The sequence below is a fragment of the Phodopus roborovskii genome, unplaced genomic scaffold (genome assembly GCF_943737965.1).
Source record: "Phodopus roborovskii unplaced genomic scaffold, PHOROB, whole genome shotgun sequence".
In the NCBI taxonomy this organism is placed as follows: Eukaryota; Metazoa; Chordata; class Mammalia; order Rodentia; family Cricetidae; genus Phodopus; species Phodopus roborovskii.
Window position 1 is genome coordinate 1,097,119 of NW_026126616.1, and position 19,685 is coordinate 1,116,803.

The 19,685-nt window shown below is 44.1% G+C and overlaps 1 protein-coding gene across 6 annotated transcripts in view; it reads right to left on the bottom strand.

The window, feature by feature from the left end:
- Positions 1 to 3,146: 3,146 nt before the first annotated feature.
- Ric8b (RIC8 guanine nucleotide exchange factor B) overlaps positions 3,147 to 19,685 on the bottom strand; it is a 91,325-nt gene continuing 74,786 nt past the window's right edge. For 2 of the 6 annotated variants that reach the window (XM_051206255.1, XM_051206253.1), the window contains 2 exons: positions 17,928 to 18,047; positions 3,147 to 4,489 (listed from right to left, as the gene is read on the bottom strand). In XM_051206255.1, the coding sequence (XP_051062212.1) occupies positions 4,378 to 4,489; positions 17,928 to 18,047 (232 nt within the window). In that variant the 3' untranslated portion in view covers positions 3,147 to 4,377. Of the gene's footprint in view, positions 4,490 to 10,299; positions 10,476 to 11,074; positions 11,214 to 14,865; positions 14,950 to 17,927; positions 18,048 to 19,685 lie in introns of all 6 variants that reach the window. The other 4 variants (XM_051206259.1, XM_051206258.1, XM_051206257.1 and 1 more) reach the window with 3 other exon arrangements.

A 19,685-nucleotide genomic window follows, 5' to 3' on the forward strand; every position in this document is an offset into this window, starting at 1 on the left:
AGGGTCTGGGGTCACATAGAACAGGGGCCGCATGGTTTCACATATGCACATGTTGGGGGCTGGTGGGAGGGGGATTTGCCAACCCTCACCACGGAGCCCTTCTCAGACCTACCTCGGATCCTCAAGCCATTGTAGGCCCTGCAGGGTCTATCAGTGACTCCTGCAGATGTAGGGCAAGGGCCTGGTGTGCAATGTCTGCCAATTCCCACAGTGTAAACTCTCCTGCCATAGCCAACATCACAGGGTTTTTTTATAAATCCCCTTATAACCTCCCCTCCCATTACAGAACCAAGACCCATTACATCTGCATCCCCTCCTCAGTGTGGCTCATCTGTTCCCCCTGAATGCCTCCAGGCTCTTCGAATAAGCAAAATTTTGGTTTTCTTTTGATACTGGATCCCACCAGTTTTAACTCTTTAATTTTAAGACTTTTTTTTAAAGCTTGAATTTTCCAGCATCTCCTTCCCATACAATTGCTACGAAATGTATATTTTGACAGGAAATACAAACAGGAAGGGAACCATGAATACAGTAAAGCTTAGAAATAAACCTCCTCTGTGTCTCTTATGTTGTATGTATATACTCAGTGCTGTCTTTTCTGCAGGGTCCCCTAAAGGACCACTGTTAAAGACTTATTCCTGTACGTGTTAAGTTTATGCTGAAGTTGGAATGCCAATTACAAACCTGTCTGTTCAGGTCGTTGTGGAAATGGCACCAGGCTCAGCAATCCAGGGCCAGCGCATCCCCTAGTCCTTCAAGGAGCTCCTCCTCTGCTCGTGACATCTCAGCTGTTACCGGTTTCACCTTCACGACTTCTTTCTAGAACATGAGTCCTTTCTTCCTATTCCATATTGTGCCCATCACAGTCCAAGAGGTGTCACTTTGGTTTTCCTGAAGAGCAAGTCAGTCTCCATCCCTGAGGGTCCCCCCCTCCCCCCAGCCACAATGGATACCAAGGAAGCTGGCACCAAGCTCCCCACCAACCATGGCTAGCGCCTCTTGATTTCCAAGTCCTCGGGCACCCTTGCTACTCACTTTGCAAGACTTTCTGGGCACTTCATTTTGCTGCCATGACATGCCTCCATGGCTTCTGGCCAGCGCTACACAGCTGGGTGACACTGCAACTCCCAGCTAGCCCAGTTGCTGTGGCTTTACTGTGTACAGCCCCAGGCCACCTTCCAGAAAGACAAAAGGCAACAGCTTTTTATTGGGTAGGACCTAAAGGTCATAATATTTGCTGTGGTGATCAGCAGTGTTTGCCACACTTCATGTAATGGAATGTCATAGCCATTAACACTTGAAGAATATTTATTGGTGTGGGAAAATGCTCACAATGCGTTAAAGAAAGCAGGGTACAAATCTGTAAACACAGCATGATCCCAATCTTGTAGTAAAATAAATTATATATGCATAGAAAAACCGCAGGGAGGGGAGACTCGAAACATCCAGATGGAAAGTCGGGGAGGGAGGACTCTGGGTCCATTAGTCGTATTGTTTGCTGCACTCTATATGGAGCACTCTATATGGAGCACGTGTGTCTTTGATAGGCAATGGGGAATGCAGGTTGACACCTACTCCTGGGAGGCAGCAAGACTTGCTTGCTGAGGTACCGTTTAGTCACTTGCGAAGCTTCAGCTTGTCATATATGAAGGAAGGGTGGCATCTGCCCTGTGTGCCCCTGGGGGCCACTGGGCACGGCACCTGGAAGGGTCACAGCCATCTGGGAACTGTCCCTTCAAGCAGCTCGAATGCCTTGCTTTAGGACATACTTCCCCAAAGTCCAGTGTAGACAGAGGGCTGCAGACTGTAGTGGTCCCTGTCACAACATTCTCCCTGGTGAGGGGGTGGCCCACACCACTGACTGACCTAAGGGTGCTCAGGTCCTTGTCTGAACTCTGCTGACCACACTTCTCACTCCCATGCTGGCACCTCCCTGATGGGAAAGTCCAAGCCCTCGTCTGCTAAAGGTTATTGCTTAAAATGGCCTGAGAACCACCACCTTGGGCAGCCCGGGCTGCTTCCATCCCAAAGCCTCCAGCTGTGCGGTCAGGCAGTGGATTCTGGCTGGCTGCTGGGCTGGGGAACTAAGTTCTCTGGAGAGGTGTTGCCTTGAATGGGGTGAAGCTCCAGAGAAGACACGGAACTCGATGCTCAGGGCTCTTTCTGTGTATAAGGTGAAATTACTCCATCTTCTTTCTAAGAATGAATCCTTAAGAAAAAGAAGTGCCCAGTAGAGAGAGATGCAGAGCGAAAGAAGCCACTGGGAGCACTGTGCAGCACTGGGCAGAGCCAGCGAAGGGCATCTCAGCAGGCATCGCCTGACTTAGGCTGATACTCATGGAAAAGCTATCTGACCAGAGGTTATAAAAATACTTCCAAAATGCATTTGCAGAATGAAATAACAAAATAGTTAATTAAATTCTCTTTCTTTGGATTTTTCCACTTAAGCTAAAATTGCCAAATAAAATGAAAATGTTATATGCCGTTGGCTAAAACATGGGCCACGAGCTCTTCCCAACAATGTGGATAAAAATCCTAAAACGCATGTACTCTTCCTAGTCACTTAGAAAGCACTGTGAATTTGATCTATTCTTTTACAGCAGCTCAGGGCCACCATTAGGAAACTATGTGCATGGCCACAGCGTCACACACTGTTTTCCCGGTTAGGTAAGCAGAGCCCAGGTCTGCTCTCTCCCATCTGCACCCTGACCCCATCTGAACTGGGATGAATGGGTGCTGCAGGCCTTCTGGCCCCGGCTGGCTTCTTTCACTTTCCCACTTTAACTCCAGTAAACTCCTTCTCTGCTTTTGTGTGCAGGGTGGGGCCCGGGTCCAAGCAATCCCACGTTAGAAATGAACATAAATCTTAGTGATGCGATTGTTCTTTAAAGGTTCTCCTCTGAGTAAATTTTAAGAAACTACTGACATCTCTCTGGCAGCTCAAAGGCCTTTTATGACTCAATTCTTGGTGTGCGGTCTGTCAGGACTAGTTTAGGGTAAATGTCACTCTCACTAGAGTACGCACACTGTCGTTTAAAGAAGTCACATGATGACAAGTGGGCAAACAGATGGAAAACACTCTAAAACATGCACTGTGCAATGGTATTGTTAGCCCATGTATCCATAAAGAAACACACACAGATGGCTAAATTGAATCATCCCCAATGTTTTATTTAAAGTTTTAAAAGGCAGTGGTTAAGCACATAATCTATGTGTGTGCATATATGTGTGTATGTGTGTCTACACATACACACATATATGAAAGGAAACCAACCCCTTTTCAACTTTAGCCACTGATCAACTTGGCCTGCTGTCTACATGATTGCACGTCTACTTCATATGACCATTCTAAGAGTAAAAATAAACAACCTTAATCAGTTTAATAGTAACTATTTGTGTTTCTTTTTTTTAATAAATAAAGTTACCATTAAACTGATCACATATGGTAGAAAGAACACACACACAAATACACACAGAGACCCTTGTTTAAAACATGTGACATACGAATGACCTTTATGTACAAATGGGTGCTGTTGGCTCTCTACCCCCAGCACAGGCCACAAAAGAACTCCCACTACTCGGGGAGCCCCATCCTCTCTGTTGCTTGGAGGATGAGTATGTTCTTGGCACCCTGAGTGAGACCTCAGAATGCACTGGATGCAGTGGTACAGATGGTGGTCCAGCCCTACGGTACATGTAGTGTTCAGGAACATGAGGAATAAATAGGCACATGTAGCTGCCTGGAACAAAACCATCATTTCTAACTCCTCATAGGAGAGATGTATTCTGAAGTTTTAGCTTAAGTGACATACAAACAGGTTTGTAAGTCTGGGGCTCTGTGTGTGTGTTTCCACGTTCATATAAAACTGAAATGATGTGTGGGGCTGGGTTTCCAGAGCGGCTGCCTGGCTTCCAATTAGTCAGCACTGATCTAAGAAGTCACCTGCCTCAGCCCTTGTTTGCCAGCTCCTCGGGCTCTCATGTGCCTTGGGGTTGCTGGAGAGACTTAGAAGGGGTGGTTTACACAACTGGGTGGATATGGCTGAATCTTCGGCTAGGAATCCTGGCAACAAGACTACCAGACTGGACCAGGCTGCTTCCAAGTGAAGCCCGGCACTGCATCCTGATGAAATGGAATGACTATTTCTGCTCCTAGCCTGCAACTCTGCCTAACTCCAGCTCTGTGTAGAGGTCTGAATGTTGCAGAGAACACCGGACCACCTCTTAGATACGCTGGGTTCTCAATGAGTAAACCAGCTAATGTGTTTCTAGCCAAAGCAAGGGCATAAATGTTTTAGAGAAAGAGATTCCCCTGGAGCTACAGAGAAAAGATGCTGATAATAGCCGTATTGAGAGTGGAGCAGGTGATGAAGCTTTTCAGTCTGTGTCGGAGCTGGTCTCTTCGATGACAGAATACTGGCTGAGTGCTTCCTCCAAAGGCGTTATTGTCCCATCAGGTTTTAGTCCCATTGGTTTAAGCAACTCCTCTCTGGAAAAAGAGATAAAAGAAAGAAAAAAAAAAAGTATTCACCAGCATCACACACACGCCCCTCCTCCACCCAGATCCACATCCTTTTAAAAGAGAAGTCTTTAAAAACCAAAGTATCCTCTCTCTCTCTCTCTCTCTCTCTCTCTCTCTCTCTCTCTCTCTCTCTCTCTGTGTGTGTGTGTGTGTGTGTGTGTAACAGAAAGATGAAAGGGGCATGGGAAGAAAAAGAGGGAGATGAAAGACTTCATTCACACAAGCCAAACCCACTAAGCCAATTAAAGTATGAAAAGTCAAGGTCCAAATGGGCTCAGGACATGGAGCAGGTCTCTTCTGTTTTGAATAATTAACTTTTTTCCCCTCTTGTGGATTCATTTGTTTTGGAGAAGTTGAAGCTGTAGAGTTTCACCTGCCCGACTTACAATTAAACACATGTTTCATTCAATGGAGTCAGTATGTCAAATGTGGTTTTGTTCCCATGGTCTCTGACTCAAGAGTACTCGCTGGTTCATTTCAAATCAGCTGGATTTCCCCAGGTTCTCTTCCTTTTCTCTCTCTTTCCTTCTTTTTGTTTAGAACGCCACAGCTTTTGCTTGTGGCAGTTTAATTACGGGATTGACAGCCATTTTTAATCTCTTCAAAGCTCCCCAACTGTCTTTACCTAATCCAATTGTATCCACTCCACAAGTTACAGCCTCATCTAAGATGGTTAATTATTGATTAAGCCAATCAAAAAGCACCAGGAAGATTTATTTAATCTTTTCATAGGCCTTATTTATTATTACACGGAGATTTGACGAATGCACCTATTGAGGTGGTAACTCCGATCCTTCCACTCCAAACAGGCTAGTGCACTTAAGAGGGCGGGCGTCAAAGGCCCAGGAGCCGCTTCTATTTCTCATGGAAATGGGCACTGCTGCTGCCTGAGAACATGGCGAAGCAGCTGTGGTGTTGGTGGGCTGTGGTGTGAGGGAAACAATAACACTTGTTGGCCTTTCTCCTTGTTACTGTCCCCCCTTCAGGCAACACAAAGAAGAGTTCTCTCCCGGGGAGGGCAGTTATACAGCTGTGACAGCACAGTGGGTTAAATTAACAGGAGCCTCAGCAAGTGCATGGCTGACTGCTGGCTAGACCGAGGAAAAAGGATAAAAATGATGAAGCTTAACGTTGGAAGGGGCCTCACAGGTCACTTAGTCCGGCCCCCTTTAAAAGGAGGCCAGAGTGGCAGAGCTGGGCATGGGACAGGTCTCCTGAGCCCTACCCAGTGCTCTCTGCAGTGAGTCCCTCTCAGCTGGCTGCCCTAACTGCATGGAAAAGCAGTTGAGTTCACTATTCAACAACCATGTGACAGGAACTGTCACTTGAGCGGCAGATGAGGAAGACAAAACAAACAGACCCAAGATGACGTGGGGCAGACATGGGGAAAATGTCCTGAGAGAAGTGAGAACCACAGCCACACCACCTGGGGTGGGGCGGGGCGGGGCGGGGCCGGGCAGAGGAGGCACCACAGACAAGACAGGATGCCCCATGCTGGGCAAAGGAGGCCGTGGAGGGCCCAGTTGTCTTGTGTGACTGTGTTAATTCACTTTTGCTGCTTTGTGCTCTTGTAAGGAAGAAGTTCTAGCAAGAAGTGAGGGGCAAGAGGGAAGGGTAACAAGGCCGAAGGAAGAAGTTTAGCTTTCATCCTGTAGTGTCTCTGGTTCACACCCTCTGGGAGTGGCGTGGTAGACACACTGGAATAGGTTCCAGTCAGGTAAGAGTTAGGAGGTCACTGTAATGGTGTGTAACAAGAGAAAGAGATGGGGAGGAAGGCTTCATGCCTCATGTAGGTGTGGGAGAGGGCTGGTGCAGGGGAGAGTACAGTCTCCATCTGGCTCCAGGCCAGGCACTAACGCCATGGTACTACCCACAGGAGCCAGAACACAGGACGCATTCGGTGGAACAGAGCTATTTGGGGACATGAAGAGCTTGCATTGCCTTTGTGGCAAACAGCTAGGAATGGCAGCGGAGAACCGTCAGCGATTTTCCAGTCCTGCTATGACCCAGCCACAGTCAGAGTACCTAGTCCTGACTGTGAGGAGGAACTGTTGAGAAGGAAAGGGACAACTCGCTGGGAACAGCACACGGAGGGTAAGAAAATTCTAGTTCTAAAGGTTGAGAGTAGTTGTACACATCTGTAAAAACAAGAGCCTGGCTCAAAAGGTCAAAAACCCAAGCCCAAACCCAAGCCAACCGAACAAACACAGACCTTTAAGAACCTAAAGACCCTGGTGCAAAGGTGTTGGTAACTAAAGGCAATGAGGTGTGGCAGGGACTCCGTGGTAAGAAGCGGCAGTAGAACTGGCGGGGCCTTACCAAAGACAGTGATGCGCTGCCTGGCAAACACACCATCACCAACAGTACTAACACAATTCCATTTCCGAAATAACAGGTCAATCCTGGAACCAGCTGCCGGTTCATGAACTACTCAGCTACTTTCTATATAAACCCAGGAAGAGTATTTCCAAATCAAGTCTGTAAACTTTATTCCTACCCTTTAGTTCAACTTTACAACTAGGAATAATTAAGAATCTTACAGTTTCATGGTCAGTTTACAATAGTTAATTTATGGGGCAAAGGGCACCCACCCACTTTTCACTCTCGCCTGTTAACTGTTCTCAAGTATTTAGGGGTACTCTGCATCACCTTCCGTTAAAACGGAAGCCCCTCAGGAAGTATGGCTCATTTTCTTTTCCACACGGCTCCATGCAATGTTTCTTTGTACTGGTATTTCTGTAGGAAAGGCACCAGTGCAACTTGCCCACAGTCATGCAGTCATGCAAATAAATTAAGGTAGCAACGTGATGTGTGGGAAGAGCGAATGGGTTGTAAGTTAGCAAGTCTAAGGGCTGGACTCTTTCACTTAACAGCTGTGAAATCTTAGTTTCCCCATCTATAAAATGGGGGCATGGTAAAACTAGCTCTGCCTACTTCCCAGTGATGACAAGGAAGTTCCAGCACAGCAGGTAGCAGCAACAGCATAGATCAGAGAGTCCTGTGAACTGGAGAGGTCTTGAGTGTTTACTGTGGGGGCTGAAAAGCACATATGGACTCTAAAGCCAGACTTGAGTTTTAATTCTAGATCTAGAACTCATTAACTGCAAGCCCCCCTCCCCCCCCCCCCCCCGATAACTCTAAACTTTGATTTCATTCTCCGTAGACCTGGAACAGGGACACTCACCTCACTAAGTGATCATGAACGCACAGACCACAGGTTACACATACAAAGTGCACAGTGTAATGGCTGGGTTACAACCGGGACATACAAGCTGTACTCTCGTTTCTTATAGATTTACAGAAGGCTTTCCCTTCCTCATAAGGTGAGGGCGAGGGCGGGCTGGGGGACAATATGCAGAAACAAATAAAACACACGGTCCCTGTCCTCAAGAAGATTTAGTTACTTTGGAAGATAGAACACACACACATTAAACAATATCGAGAGGGTTACAGGACAGAAAATCAACAAGCTTAGGATGACTGGCAGGCAGAACCCAGCTTCCCTGACCTCACAGCTCGACAGTCAACTCCCGCTGTCTGTGAAATGTGTTCAAGGAGATTTCCTGTCCTGCTTGGGGGCAGGAATGGGTCATTTACTAGCTTGTGACTGCTTTACCCATGGACCCTGGATTACTTCTTGCACTCTCAAGTCCAACTTTTCTGCTTTTCATCCCTATCCTAAAGCAACCTACATAACCACACAAGAACTGCTCCAGAGACTCACTGCTAAAGCAGGGGATGCTGGGTGATCTCAGCTTCACTGAATCTGCTTGTGTCCAGATCATAAGGAAAGGGCAGAGAACAGGAACCACAGCAGTGTTCTTTCACCGGCACAAGGCGTGGCACATGTGGGGGGGGGGGCGACACGTTAGTCACTGCAGGTTCCTTGCACGAGACATGGCATCACGGGAAGAAAGGCATCCCGGGAAGAAAGGCATCCCGGAAGCAGAATTAGTCAAGCAAACGCACACAGTGACAGTTAGTTATACGCAGGGTTGGCGAGCATGTTGGCTCAGCTGAGGAAAAAGAAAATGAGAGCTCAAAAGTGCTATGAGTCATGAAAGAGGGCTAGAAACCTGGGCTCCAACGCTGAAACTGGACTGCATACCATGGGATTTTTGTCTCCTATTTCAAGAGCCACCCCCCCACACACACACACACTATTTAAGAGTATTCATTAACATAACCATTACTACAAAGTTTGAAAGCTGACGTATTAAAAGAAACTGTTCTGTGCTTTTCTTAGTGCTTAGCCCTCCTGTGTTCTGACACAGAGCCTCAGAGAGCATGGCGTCTTCAGTTAAGCTGGCCTTGTCACGTATGTCACCTATCATAGAGGCTCCTCACAACTAAGCCACAAACACCACACAGGCTAACTCTGAGCAGATTCGCTTTCACCAAACTTTGTAGGCTCAGGAAAGGATTGCTAGTCCTCGAGAAACCCTGTTATAGAATCAAGAAAGGACTACAAATCCATAGAAGAACATGATTCTCACAGGCTCAGGGAAGGGCTACCAATCCACAGGAAACCCTCTCATAGGATCAGGAAATCCTCTCACAGGTTCAGGAAACCCCCTCACAGGATCAGGAAATCCTCTCACAGGTTCAGGAAACCCCCTCACAGGATCAGGAAATCCTCTCACAGGTTCAGGAAATCCTCTCACAGGTTCAGGAAATCCTCTCACAGGATCAGGGAAGGACTACCAATCCACAGGAAATCCTCTCACAGGATCAGGAAACCCCCTCACAGGTTCAGGAAATCCTCTCACAGGTTCAGGAAATCCTCTCACAGGTTCAGGAAATCCTCTCACAGGTTCAGGAAATCCTCTCACAGGTTCAGGAAATCCTCTAACAGGCTCAGGGAAGGGCTACCAATCCACAGGAAACCCTCTCACAAGATCAGGAAACCCTCTCACAGGATCAGGAAACCCTCTCACAGGCTCAGGGAAAGACTACCAATCCACAGGAAACCCTGTTGAATGCTGTCCAAGGACTTAATTGTTCTCTACTACACTGTGCTCAACTGGAAGGCAGAGTCCATGTCTGCTCCAGCTGTGATTTTTATGTACCTAGTCTAGGACAGAGCACACAGTAGGCATTTGGTAAATGTTGGAGAATGGCAGAGGACGATGTGTCAGGAAGCATTCTCTTCTGAGCTGTGATAGCTTTCTCAATGGATTAACATCATCAGAAGATGCTCTCAGCCCAGCACAAGTCAGGCTTTCTTGCTCTCAAACCCCATGGAATCTGGGACAGATTCCATGTCTTCTGCCTGAGACATTAGGAGTTCTAGATTCTAACCTCATATCTTCTGCTAATCTGTTACAAATCCTTGAGCAAACCATTTGCCTCTGTGAGCTATAAAATGAGGAGTTGGACAAGATGATCCCCACTATTCTTTACTGATTTTAAGGATTAGTATCAGGCTACTAAATAATTTCAATCACATAAAAAGCTCCTGGGGTTTTAAGACACTCAGTCACCATCCTAGGCCTTTCTTCCTAATCAAGGTATTCTACACCCAATGGTCAAACAGCACACCTGCCTGTCAATAACAAAGACCACGACCGCAAACCCCTTCTGCAACCTGCAATCTGCCAGGGTCTAGACTGCATCATGGTCCTTCCTCACTGCGTCATTTTATGAAGAGTTACTACTGGTCCTAAATTTACAAAGGTCCTCTCTAAACAATGATGGCCAAATGTCCAATAAACATCATGGTTGAAATACGTATCAGTATTAAGATATTCACATAGCAACAACTGCTTCATACTTACCTTCAATGCTATATACAGGCCTTAACACAGTTAAGACTGCCCCCGTTATCACCAAAAAGTACAGTGATGTCTACTGGATAAAGAGCCCATTCTAGGCACTGTGACAGTATCATGGCGGGCTTCTCATCTGATCAGGCATCTGGCCAGGGAAGAGATAAGCCTCCAAGAATGTTCAACTGGAACGAAACATCATTTAGAAATTTGATCTTACTAAACAATAAGGAACCATAGTCTATAAGGGTGTGGCCAGGCAAGAGGACACAGATAAAGCACGTCCAAGAAAAGAAACCCTATTTGCCCCAGCCTAACCCTTGGAACTGCCAATGGAAACAAAAAGGGGTGGGGACTTATGGGATTCAAACATATTTAACATTTCTCTTCTTTAAATATTTTTTTTTCCAGATCTTTTAACATCTTCCTGTTGGAATGGCACTCTGTGATAGCTCCTCAGAACTGAAGAGATGGTCATAGTGTTTTAGGGCTTCAAATTCCTATGTGACACCTCCAGTAGTGACGGTGCAATATTGGGGCTCAGACAGTAACATGCCCAATTGCATGTTGCATCACATGTTACAGACTAGGTCAGATGTGTGTGTAACACCTTACTTGACCTGGAAGCAAGAGAGTAACCTTGCCCACAGCACGTGTTTTGTGCAATATAAACAAAGCATTCGATTCAAGTGCACTTGTTGAAAGCAGGACATAACCAAGCAGTTGGTAAAAACACATCCTTGTTTCCCACTAGCAAATCTCCCAAGAGTCCCTTCGAATTTACCTATACGAGTTTCAGCTTCCCGCTTGCCACTTAGCTTGATAACGACTCAAAAAGCATTCCCTTGTTTTCAAGGGCTCTTCTTTCTTGTCTGCTCTGTGTACTACAGGGCAGTATTGACACATGGAATTAATGACAGGGTCTGTAATGAAACAACAGTCATGCAAACACCAGTCTGCTCTTTTGATAACACAGCATGTTAGAGACCTATTCACCTCCCTCTAATTGAGCACTGCATAACAGTTCCGATCCTTTTGTGTCACATATTTTGTTCTATGAGTAGAAAAGAAGAAAAAGGGGAAAACCTATGAAGCATCGCTTCCTTTAATCACCCCTGATTAATTCTCTGTTTTAATGAGGGTGCTGCTATTTAGTCAGCCTGTTACATACTTGCTTTGCTGACTTCTGTTCAATGTATAACAAAACCCGAGACAGGATAATTGGAAACCATTACTTTGGCACAGGGATTCCTGTTCTTAATGTGAGGTTGGCCTGGAGAAAGAGCCCTGACATGTTAAATTAGCCATTTCATATTTAATTCCTTTCACCTTTGAAAGATGAGACAAGGCATTAGTATATAAATGAAGGATTTTAATTAACATAAGGTGCCTATGGGGATGGAGACCCTGACGGCCCGGATGGGGTAGCAACGCAGTGCCTGCTCAACTCCAGTCTCAGGGGCATGACTCGAGCAGTCACAGGCCTCTCGAGTGTTCCGGCTTCTCACCCTTGGTGACAGCCCTTCTTAGCTAAAAAGTCACATACCTGTGTGGGAGGTTGTGGGTGGCCTTTGGGTGTGGACACTGCCTCTTTACCTTTTATCTAATGGCTTCCTGGTGCAACTGCTTATAGTGATCTTTCACCAGGACAGTAACAGACGAGGGATAATGGGAATTATCCGCAGCAAACAAAAGGTCTTCAAACTGCATCTTAATAAATAATTCTGAGACCTTCCCCTCAGCCCTGACGGGTTAGTAAAATATGCTGTGTAACTATGTCAATCCCAAGATAAATGGACATGGCGTACCACTTATACCACCACGCCCTTCCACTTTGTAATGGTATTGGGAATTGCCTAAACATTTCAACAGGAAAGCACTTAAAAATAATGGGAAAACCCAGTTTTAACAGAGCATCTTAGAACTCTGTTTCCCTCATGAAGCTAGTTCTTTAACTAACGATGTAGTATCTGAGATGGTGTAGGAAATTGGGGTATGTGGCACATCTCCACTATAACCTATAGTCTAAGTACACATGCTCACTGTTGGTCTTTGGTGCTTTGTATTTATTTAAAACGTATGTCTCATTTAAAAATAATCAGGCTGACAACTTCTCGAAGCAGCTGGTTATTTTTCAAAAGGGTTTAATATTTGAGGTCATTTAACCTCTGATGGCTCACTCCCTACTAAAATATACCCCATCCTATTTAGATCACAGAACCGTCTTAAATGATCATCGGAGCACATATAGAAGCATTTTTTACATTTTGGAACACTAAATTAGTTTTGTATTATTCTCATTTCTGTTAGGAGATAACATGCAAAGCTTCTAAAAATCTGCTGTGGCCTCGTGTTAGTTAGCACAGCTAAGAGCACATTATAGGGTGAGGTCAGGGATAGTGCTGAAAGAACATAATTTAGTTTTAGCCTCAATAATGACATTCTTTATTAGTTCTTGGTAACATTACTAGAAATTTTTCTACCCTGTTGCCTAAATTAACAAAATTCAATGAGGCCTGCATGCCTGTGAACTCTGTTGAAGGAAGGGTCACAAACAGAAGTTCTAATTCAACCCCCCAATCAGGAAGATCTGAATGTTAAAGGGCAGGCAACTAGGGAGGTTATTTTTATTTCACATTTTGCTAACTGTTGAAAGCCCTTTTAGCTTGGCTTTAACCAAGCATTCAGTGACTTCCAGTAAGGAATACAAAGGGCACATGACACCCTACTCAGGTGTCTAGCCACTGAGATAGTCCTCTATGACCTAAAGATGCACAGACTCAAGCTTCTCCAAGAAATCCCCCCTCTCTCTCTCATAAGGTGGCATCAGAAGATAAAGCACCAAGCTCCCTTAAGTGACTTCTCAGGGAACCTTAGTGATGGAGGACAGCGCTGAATGTCACAACACAAGCCACTACCCTGGAAGCTGCATGCTCACATTCAAGTCCACCTACCTAGACAGAAAAGTACAGCGGAGAAAAGTAAAGTGGGGTAAAGGTGATTTCAACAGGGTATTGTATTTAATCCCATACAAAAACTGGTCCTTTTAAACACACAATCTACTAAATAATTAATGAGACACTTTCCATTCTCTTTTTGTCTTTCAAGGACACCCCAATTTGGATTAATCACACTTCATGTATTCAGTAGTCATGAACTAGTGGTCCCCACAAAAGACAGTGCTGATCCAAAGGGTCTCCTAACCTAAACCATTGAGATCTGGTGCCTACATCAGGTCTTACAATGCTTTAAAAGGGTGGGTTGTGTTTCTGAAATATATCCAAAAAGCATATATCCTAGACTAATTCCTTAAAAAGGCACATGCAATTACAGGTTTTGGTAGTTTTGTAAGAGCAACAGAATTTATTTATATAGAAAAAAAGTTACGTATCTGTTACTTTTCAGCTGTAAATCACTCATGACCTTATATGTGATGCCAGCTTTGAAAGCCATGTCCCATCTAGCAGAAATGGGAGGGGTGGGAAGTGTGGTTAGTGGCCAGAGAACAGACGAGGGAAGGAAGTGGTAGCAGGAAAGGCGTAGTTTACTGATTTACTTACATGCAATCTAAGACACAGTGCTTGATGGTATAAGCAAATAGGCAAAGTGCCTTGATAAACAGTGCTAGAGTGAGAATGGAGTATAATAAGATCAATCCATCTGGTGTCAATTCAGGAAATAAAGGCGATTAGAGGAGTCGAACCAAAACTGTAATCAAACTGTTCTTGCCCTGGCCAGCGCTGGCTGAAGGCATCATCATCATCGTTCAAGTGTGCGAGCTAGGTACAGGCAGCTGTGCTAGGGACAGACAGCTGTCTAGAGCTAGGGACGATGGATTTCTTCCTACCCAGTCACATGCTAGTCTCCTGCTGTAGTGCAGGGGCTCCGTTTTTGCTTTCAAAGTCTAAAGAGAGAGGAGGTGGAGAGGCAGGCAAGTTATAGCTGTTACATGATGTTTTCTGTAATCTCTTACTTCAGGCTTGACTGCTAAATATTATACTTATCATTCTATTAAAGAAATCCTTATCACTTACTTAAAGTAGCCAACCATGGCCCACATTTCTGTAGTTTTGCTAAGAAATGGGACTGAAAACTGCTCTCTGAAGCCTTGATTCCTGTAGGTTATTTTGTACAGAAAAACAAAAAACAAAACAAAACAAAAAAAATGGACTTCAAATTTGGGGGTCAGCTGTTTCCACTTTCCATCCTTGTACTCTGGGAAACCATAGGGCAAAAGGCACTGAACTAACTATACAGGACAGGATTTACAGTGTTGAAATGATTTTCTAGCTTCAAAAGCCTCCGGGGACACTGCCATCCCCACAAGAACTAGAAACAGCTAACACAGATATGACCTAAGGTCACTGAGGATGCTACTCGGTCCGTATTCCATGGGACGCTTCTCAGTGAATCCTCACTGAGATAAAGATGCTGAGAACATGTGCTCCTTAGGGCTGTGTCTAGCATGAAGGTGAGATGGAATGTGACTTCAAGTTTCACAGAGTGGTTTTACACTTTTGGAAGTAACATCTATACCCTACACCAGGCTCAGGAATAGGACTTGGCATGACCAACCTTAGTCATCACTTTGGTAAGTGCTTTGGCACGGGCCACTGTTGCTAACCACCATCCTGCTGTAGGTCCTTCACATCTGCTCTCCTACGGATGAAAAAAGGAAGTGTCTAGTGTCCATGCCTTGGCCACGTCACCTCCAACCCTATCCTCCATCATATGCCTTTCCTTTTGAGGTGCAGGAGAAGCTGCCCATAGGATGACCGAGAAGTGCTCTGGCAAACGCTGTAACACAGACACAGTGACACAGTGGACAGAGCAAAGGCCTGGAGGTCTGGAAAACGAAGCTCCTAGTCTCCCTTTATCTTAGATCTGGAGAGAGCACGCATGGGTGAATGTTTCGTAAACTGTCAAAAGAAAATGGGTTATCAGCAGCCATCTGCTTAGAAAGGTTAGGGGTCTTTCTGTGGTCCTTGTATTTCCCACTAGTCAGTGAGGTTAACATGCCACTTGAGCTCTTCGGAAGAAAGATGCAGTAAGTGAAGTCCAAAGACTTAAAAGGACTAAGTCTCTCTCCCTACAATGAATGGCCACAATGGCCACTTCCCCTCCCCTTTAGAATGTGTCTCCATGAACAGACACATGTCACTTCCTTTCCCTGGGAAAGACTCCCTGAACCATTTAGACAGAACGACCGGCTCCTTTCCCCTGGGGCACACAGCTCAACACATACCTTGTTTGTCACCGCTTCTACTTTATATTCTGAAATTAACTATACAGCCATTTATCCCGCTAGAGTATGATTTTTCCGAAGGCAAAAATCATCTTACTTATCTCCAAATCTCCCTTGCCCTCCTAGCTCAGTGCCCTGCCCATGGGAGCTGCTGAGTAAATGTTCCTTATATGGTACTGAACCTAAGTCTATTTGGCTGCATGACACCTTATTTTTTCTTATTTTACCAAAAATAAGAAAAAGTGAAAAAAGAGATGAAACTTAAGACTAATGAATAATTTAGCACAGCAAACATGAAAGACACATGAAGGAATGGTTTCATTCTATGCATTCTTGCTCTGGAATGCCAACTGCTGACCTTCATTCAGCTGTCCCTGTTATTAGTGAGAGTAAATGTTAGAAAGCGCACACACAGGCAGACAATGTAAAACCCATCACATGTCATGCAAAGAGTCAACACTGCCTAAGACTATCCCCAAATTTACTTTCACTTCAACTTTCAGGACAAAATGAGTTCCATCAAAGCCAACACAGACATACTGGCTCTGTTTTGGACATGTGAGCATCAGGACCATCTTCAGCTGGAGCTGGGCACCTGACGGGTGTTTCTCCGTGAATGTTTGTTTTCTTTTAGACAAGGCTTAAGTGGAAGTTGGGCATTTCAGAATTAATGTTTATGTGTTCATTTACTGGTAGCTTCTAAAATATGTATAAAATATGTAGATTCCCCTGAGATTAAAAAGAGAATTGTTTTATGTGAATTAATAGGGTAGGTGCTTTATGAAACTGGTGATGCACCTATGAATAAGCCAAGAATCCAGATTACACTGTATTATCCTGGGCAGTTTATTCCTCATTGTTTTTGTCTTGTGCTTGGGCGTTTCCTCATATAGAATCTGTGCTAACTGCCAGCAACACCTATAGCAACAACAGGAAATTTAGACTACCCAAGTCCTAAGCACTAACATGTTCCACCTAGATCCTCACTAACAATTTCCTTTCTAGCTTCCACCAGATGGATCTATTGATTTCATTCTAATTTACTTACACCATTAGGCACATACAACTCATTTTTACATATATTCTTTTCTGGAGGGGAAGTGCTGGGGACTGAACCCAGGGCCTGTACTTTAGCACTGAACTCTTTCCGCAGCTACCAGATTTTATTTTTATATATTCATATAGTATTTGTTATTCTGCTCAACACAGGTCTGCTCTAGTAACACTCTCCATGACTATTATTAATCCCTTCTTGGAAAAAACTTGTATAAAATATTAGGGAGAATGTAATTTGCAACCAGGCCAAATGCTGGGAAAGAAGAAAAATTTAGGAGTAGCCAGCGGTTACCAAGTTCTAGGATACTTTGTGGATAGTGAAGCTACTTACATTTAAGCAGCTTCTACACATGATCACTGTTATCCAGAAAGCTAAAGCATTATTTGTTATAATCTGTCAACCCACAGTCATCCATTTCACAGCTTACTCTGTCTACAAATGGAACCTATTCCTCTCTTAGCCCCTTCCCTTCCCTTTCCATGGCTAGTCTCTGGCTGTTCAATTCCAATTGTTATTGCTCTTGATGGATGAATATCAGCCTTTACGGTTATATGAAAATGAGATGAGCAGAAGAGATTCACCTTTATATGGTGGCTGTCACCAACACAAAGAAACACTCACTCAAGATGACTTATGACTGGAAAATAAGGCGACCCATCTAAGCCTGCAGGAATCATCTTCTAATAATGCCCCCAAAAGAGCTAGTTGTTGATTAGCATGAGTTGATTTAATTATTTACAAAACTGGTTATTTTGGAAAGGAAGGGAGTGTGAAGCAAGAGGGGAGGGGTTGGTTGTTTTTGGAACCCCTAATTAGTAAAAGTGCCTGCTTTAAAAAAAAAAAAAAAAAAAAGTCCTTTATTTAAGCTCTTTCTTTTCACTTCTTCCTGAAGACTATATGGCATTTTAGAATTCTGGGTTTCAGCAGCAACTCAAAAAGCAATACTGCAAACTTGCACATCAAAAAGGAAAGGAGAAAAAGCGCACCATGGTTTCAAACAAAAACCAAAACAGACTGAAACAAAAATACAAGAAGCAGCAAAGTTACTGACCCTAACTCAAAGCATTCTTTTGACGACAGGGAGGTTAGTCAGTTAATACCACAGCCGCCTCTAGTCCCTGCTCAGCACTGAGTGTTGACATGGTTCAGTGACGCACACCCAGGAGCGGCATGTGTAGAAAAGCCATGGGTGGCACCTAGCTGCTGCTCTCTGGGCCTCCCTGTTCCGATAGACATGGATTCCAGAGTTGTTGTTCTATGGTAACTCTCAGTGAGAGAGACAAAGAAATAGAACATTCTTAGAAACCAAGCAAAAAATGGATGGGCATACAATACCTGGAAAGTTTATCAAGCATGTTGACAAGTTTCATGGCTTCATATTCTTTTTGTTCTTCTGTCATTTCATCTATAGGGTTTGGCATTGGCTCCTCTAAATGACCAGTGATAAGATTAATGCTACAAAAAGAAAAAAAAGTTATGCTGTATGTTTTAGAATTATGCTCTTTCTATACTTCTCTGGTCCAAATTTTAAGTTATATAAGAAAGAGTATAATGGCCAAAAACTGGCAGTAATTTCAATAGTAATTTTATTGTACAGAATTGCTATAGGAATGTTTTTGTTATTATTATTAATCTTACTAGTTTGCTTTGGAAAATGAGCTTTTAAAAAATGAAAACTGACTTGCCAACTATTTTTTAAGGCATGGCTGCTTTTAAAAATATAAAATTTCGTTGGTGCCATTGGATAAAAATTCTTGGATGCACATCTTACTTGCTCATTGTAAGGGGACAAATACTTTCAGAAGTAAGATGAGAAAAATCCATTTTGTGATACAGCATAAAACAAACATGTTCAAAAAAAAAAAAAAAAAAAGAGGAAAAAACAAAAACTGTAAAAATGATGCCAGAGGCTGCAATCTGAAAGGAAAGCATGCCGCTTTATGATCTCAGGAAATCAGTCCATTAGTGAGACGGCCCCAGGGGCAATGAGTGCTCAATATAGCAACAGGCAAGGCAGAAGAGAACTTCCCATTAGATTAGAGCTGACTAGCCCACCCGAGCGAGAGTCAAATGCAGCACCTCTGCTTTCTGTAAAGAGCCCTGGAACAGTGCTACCAGCAATGCATTTCTTATACAAAACTTCTATTAAGTGCTAACGCCAAACAATTATACTCTTAAACACAAGGCCACATTTCTGTCGTTTCTTTTTTACCGAGGAGGGGAAATAAAACACAGTTCTCTCAGTGCCTGCTAAGTATCAACACCTTAAAATTATTCTTGAGAAGACATGACTATAGTTACACCATCTTATACCTCCAGTGTAGGTTGTTTAATGATCTAAATGAAAACACCCCCAGACAGCACACTGATGATAGATGACTTTCTAAGGTCATTTAGATAAAGGGCTAATGCATGCAGGGCCAGGCCAGGATAAACAAACCAGCATAAACTGTGAGGCATTGGAACCTGGAGTAAACTGAAGAAAAAATATCTTATTAGCCCACTAAAGCCACTGAAATCGATTGGCTCCTCCGGTGCTCAGTTTCCAGTCCTACTTGAGACCGTTCAGTTGTCTTAAGGGTTAGCGCATGGGTCACCATCACTTACTATTAGATTTCCCTTTCTTTTGCTATATTCCTCAAAGGTTACAACCACATGTTCTTGTGGAAGGGTCTGCACTCACATTCTTAGCAAACTAGATTTGATGCCTGTGCTGCTATTCTGAGATAGGGCCTGTGGCTAGATCTGTGCTTAAGAAAATCTACTCTGTAGGACTTAGTGGTGCATGCCTAAGATTCTTGCTTGGGGCTGAAAAGAGAGGAGTGTAAATTCAGCCAGCCTGAATAACTTTCAAGGTTTAAAGGGAGCTGGGCACTTGCTGGAATTAGGTATGAGGCCATGTATTAAATCCTTAGCATGCCCCTTCCTTGTCCCCAAAAAGGCAAATGAACAAACCAAGATAACCCCTTGTTCCCACCAGTAAACTATGTACTGTGGGACTAGGACAAGCAGAAGACATTTGGACCTGGAGGCCCTTCTGTTTGCTCCGCCCACTTGCTTCCAGGCACTCCTCTATGGTGCTTACAGACCTCT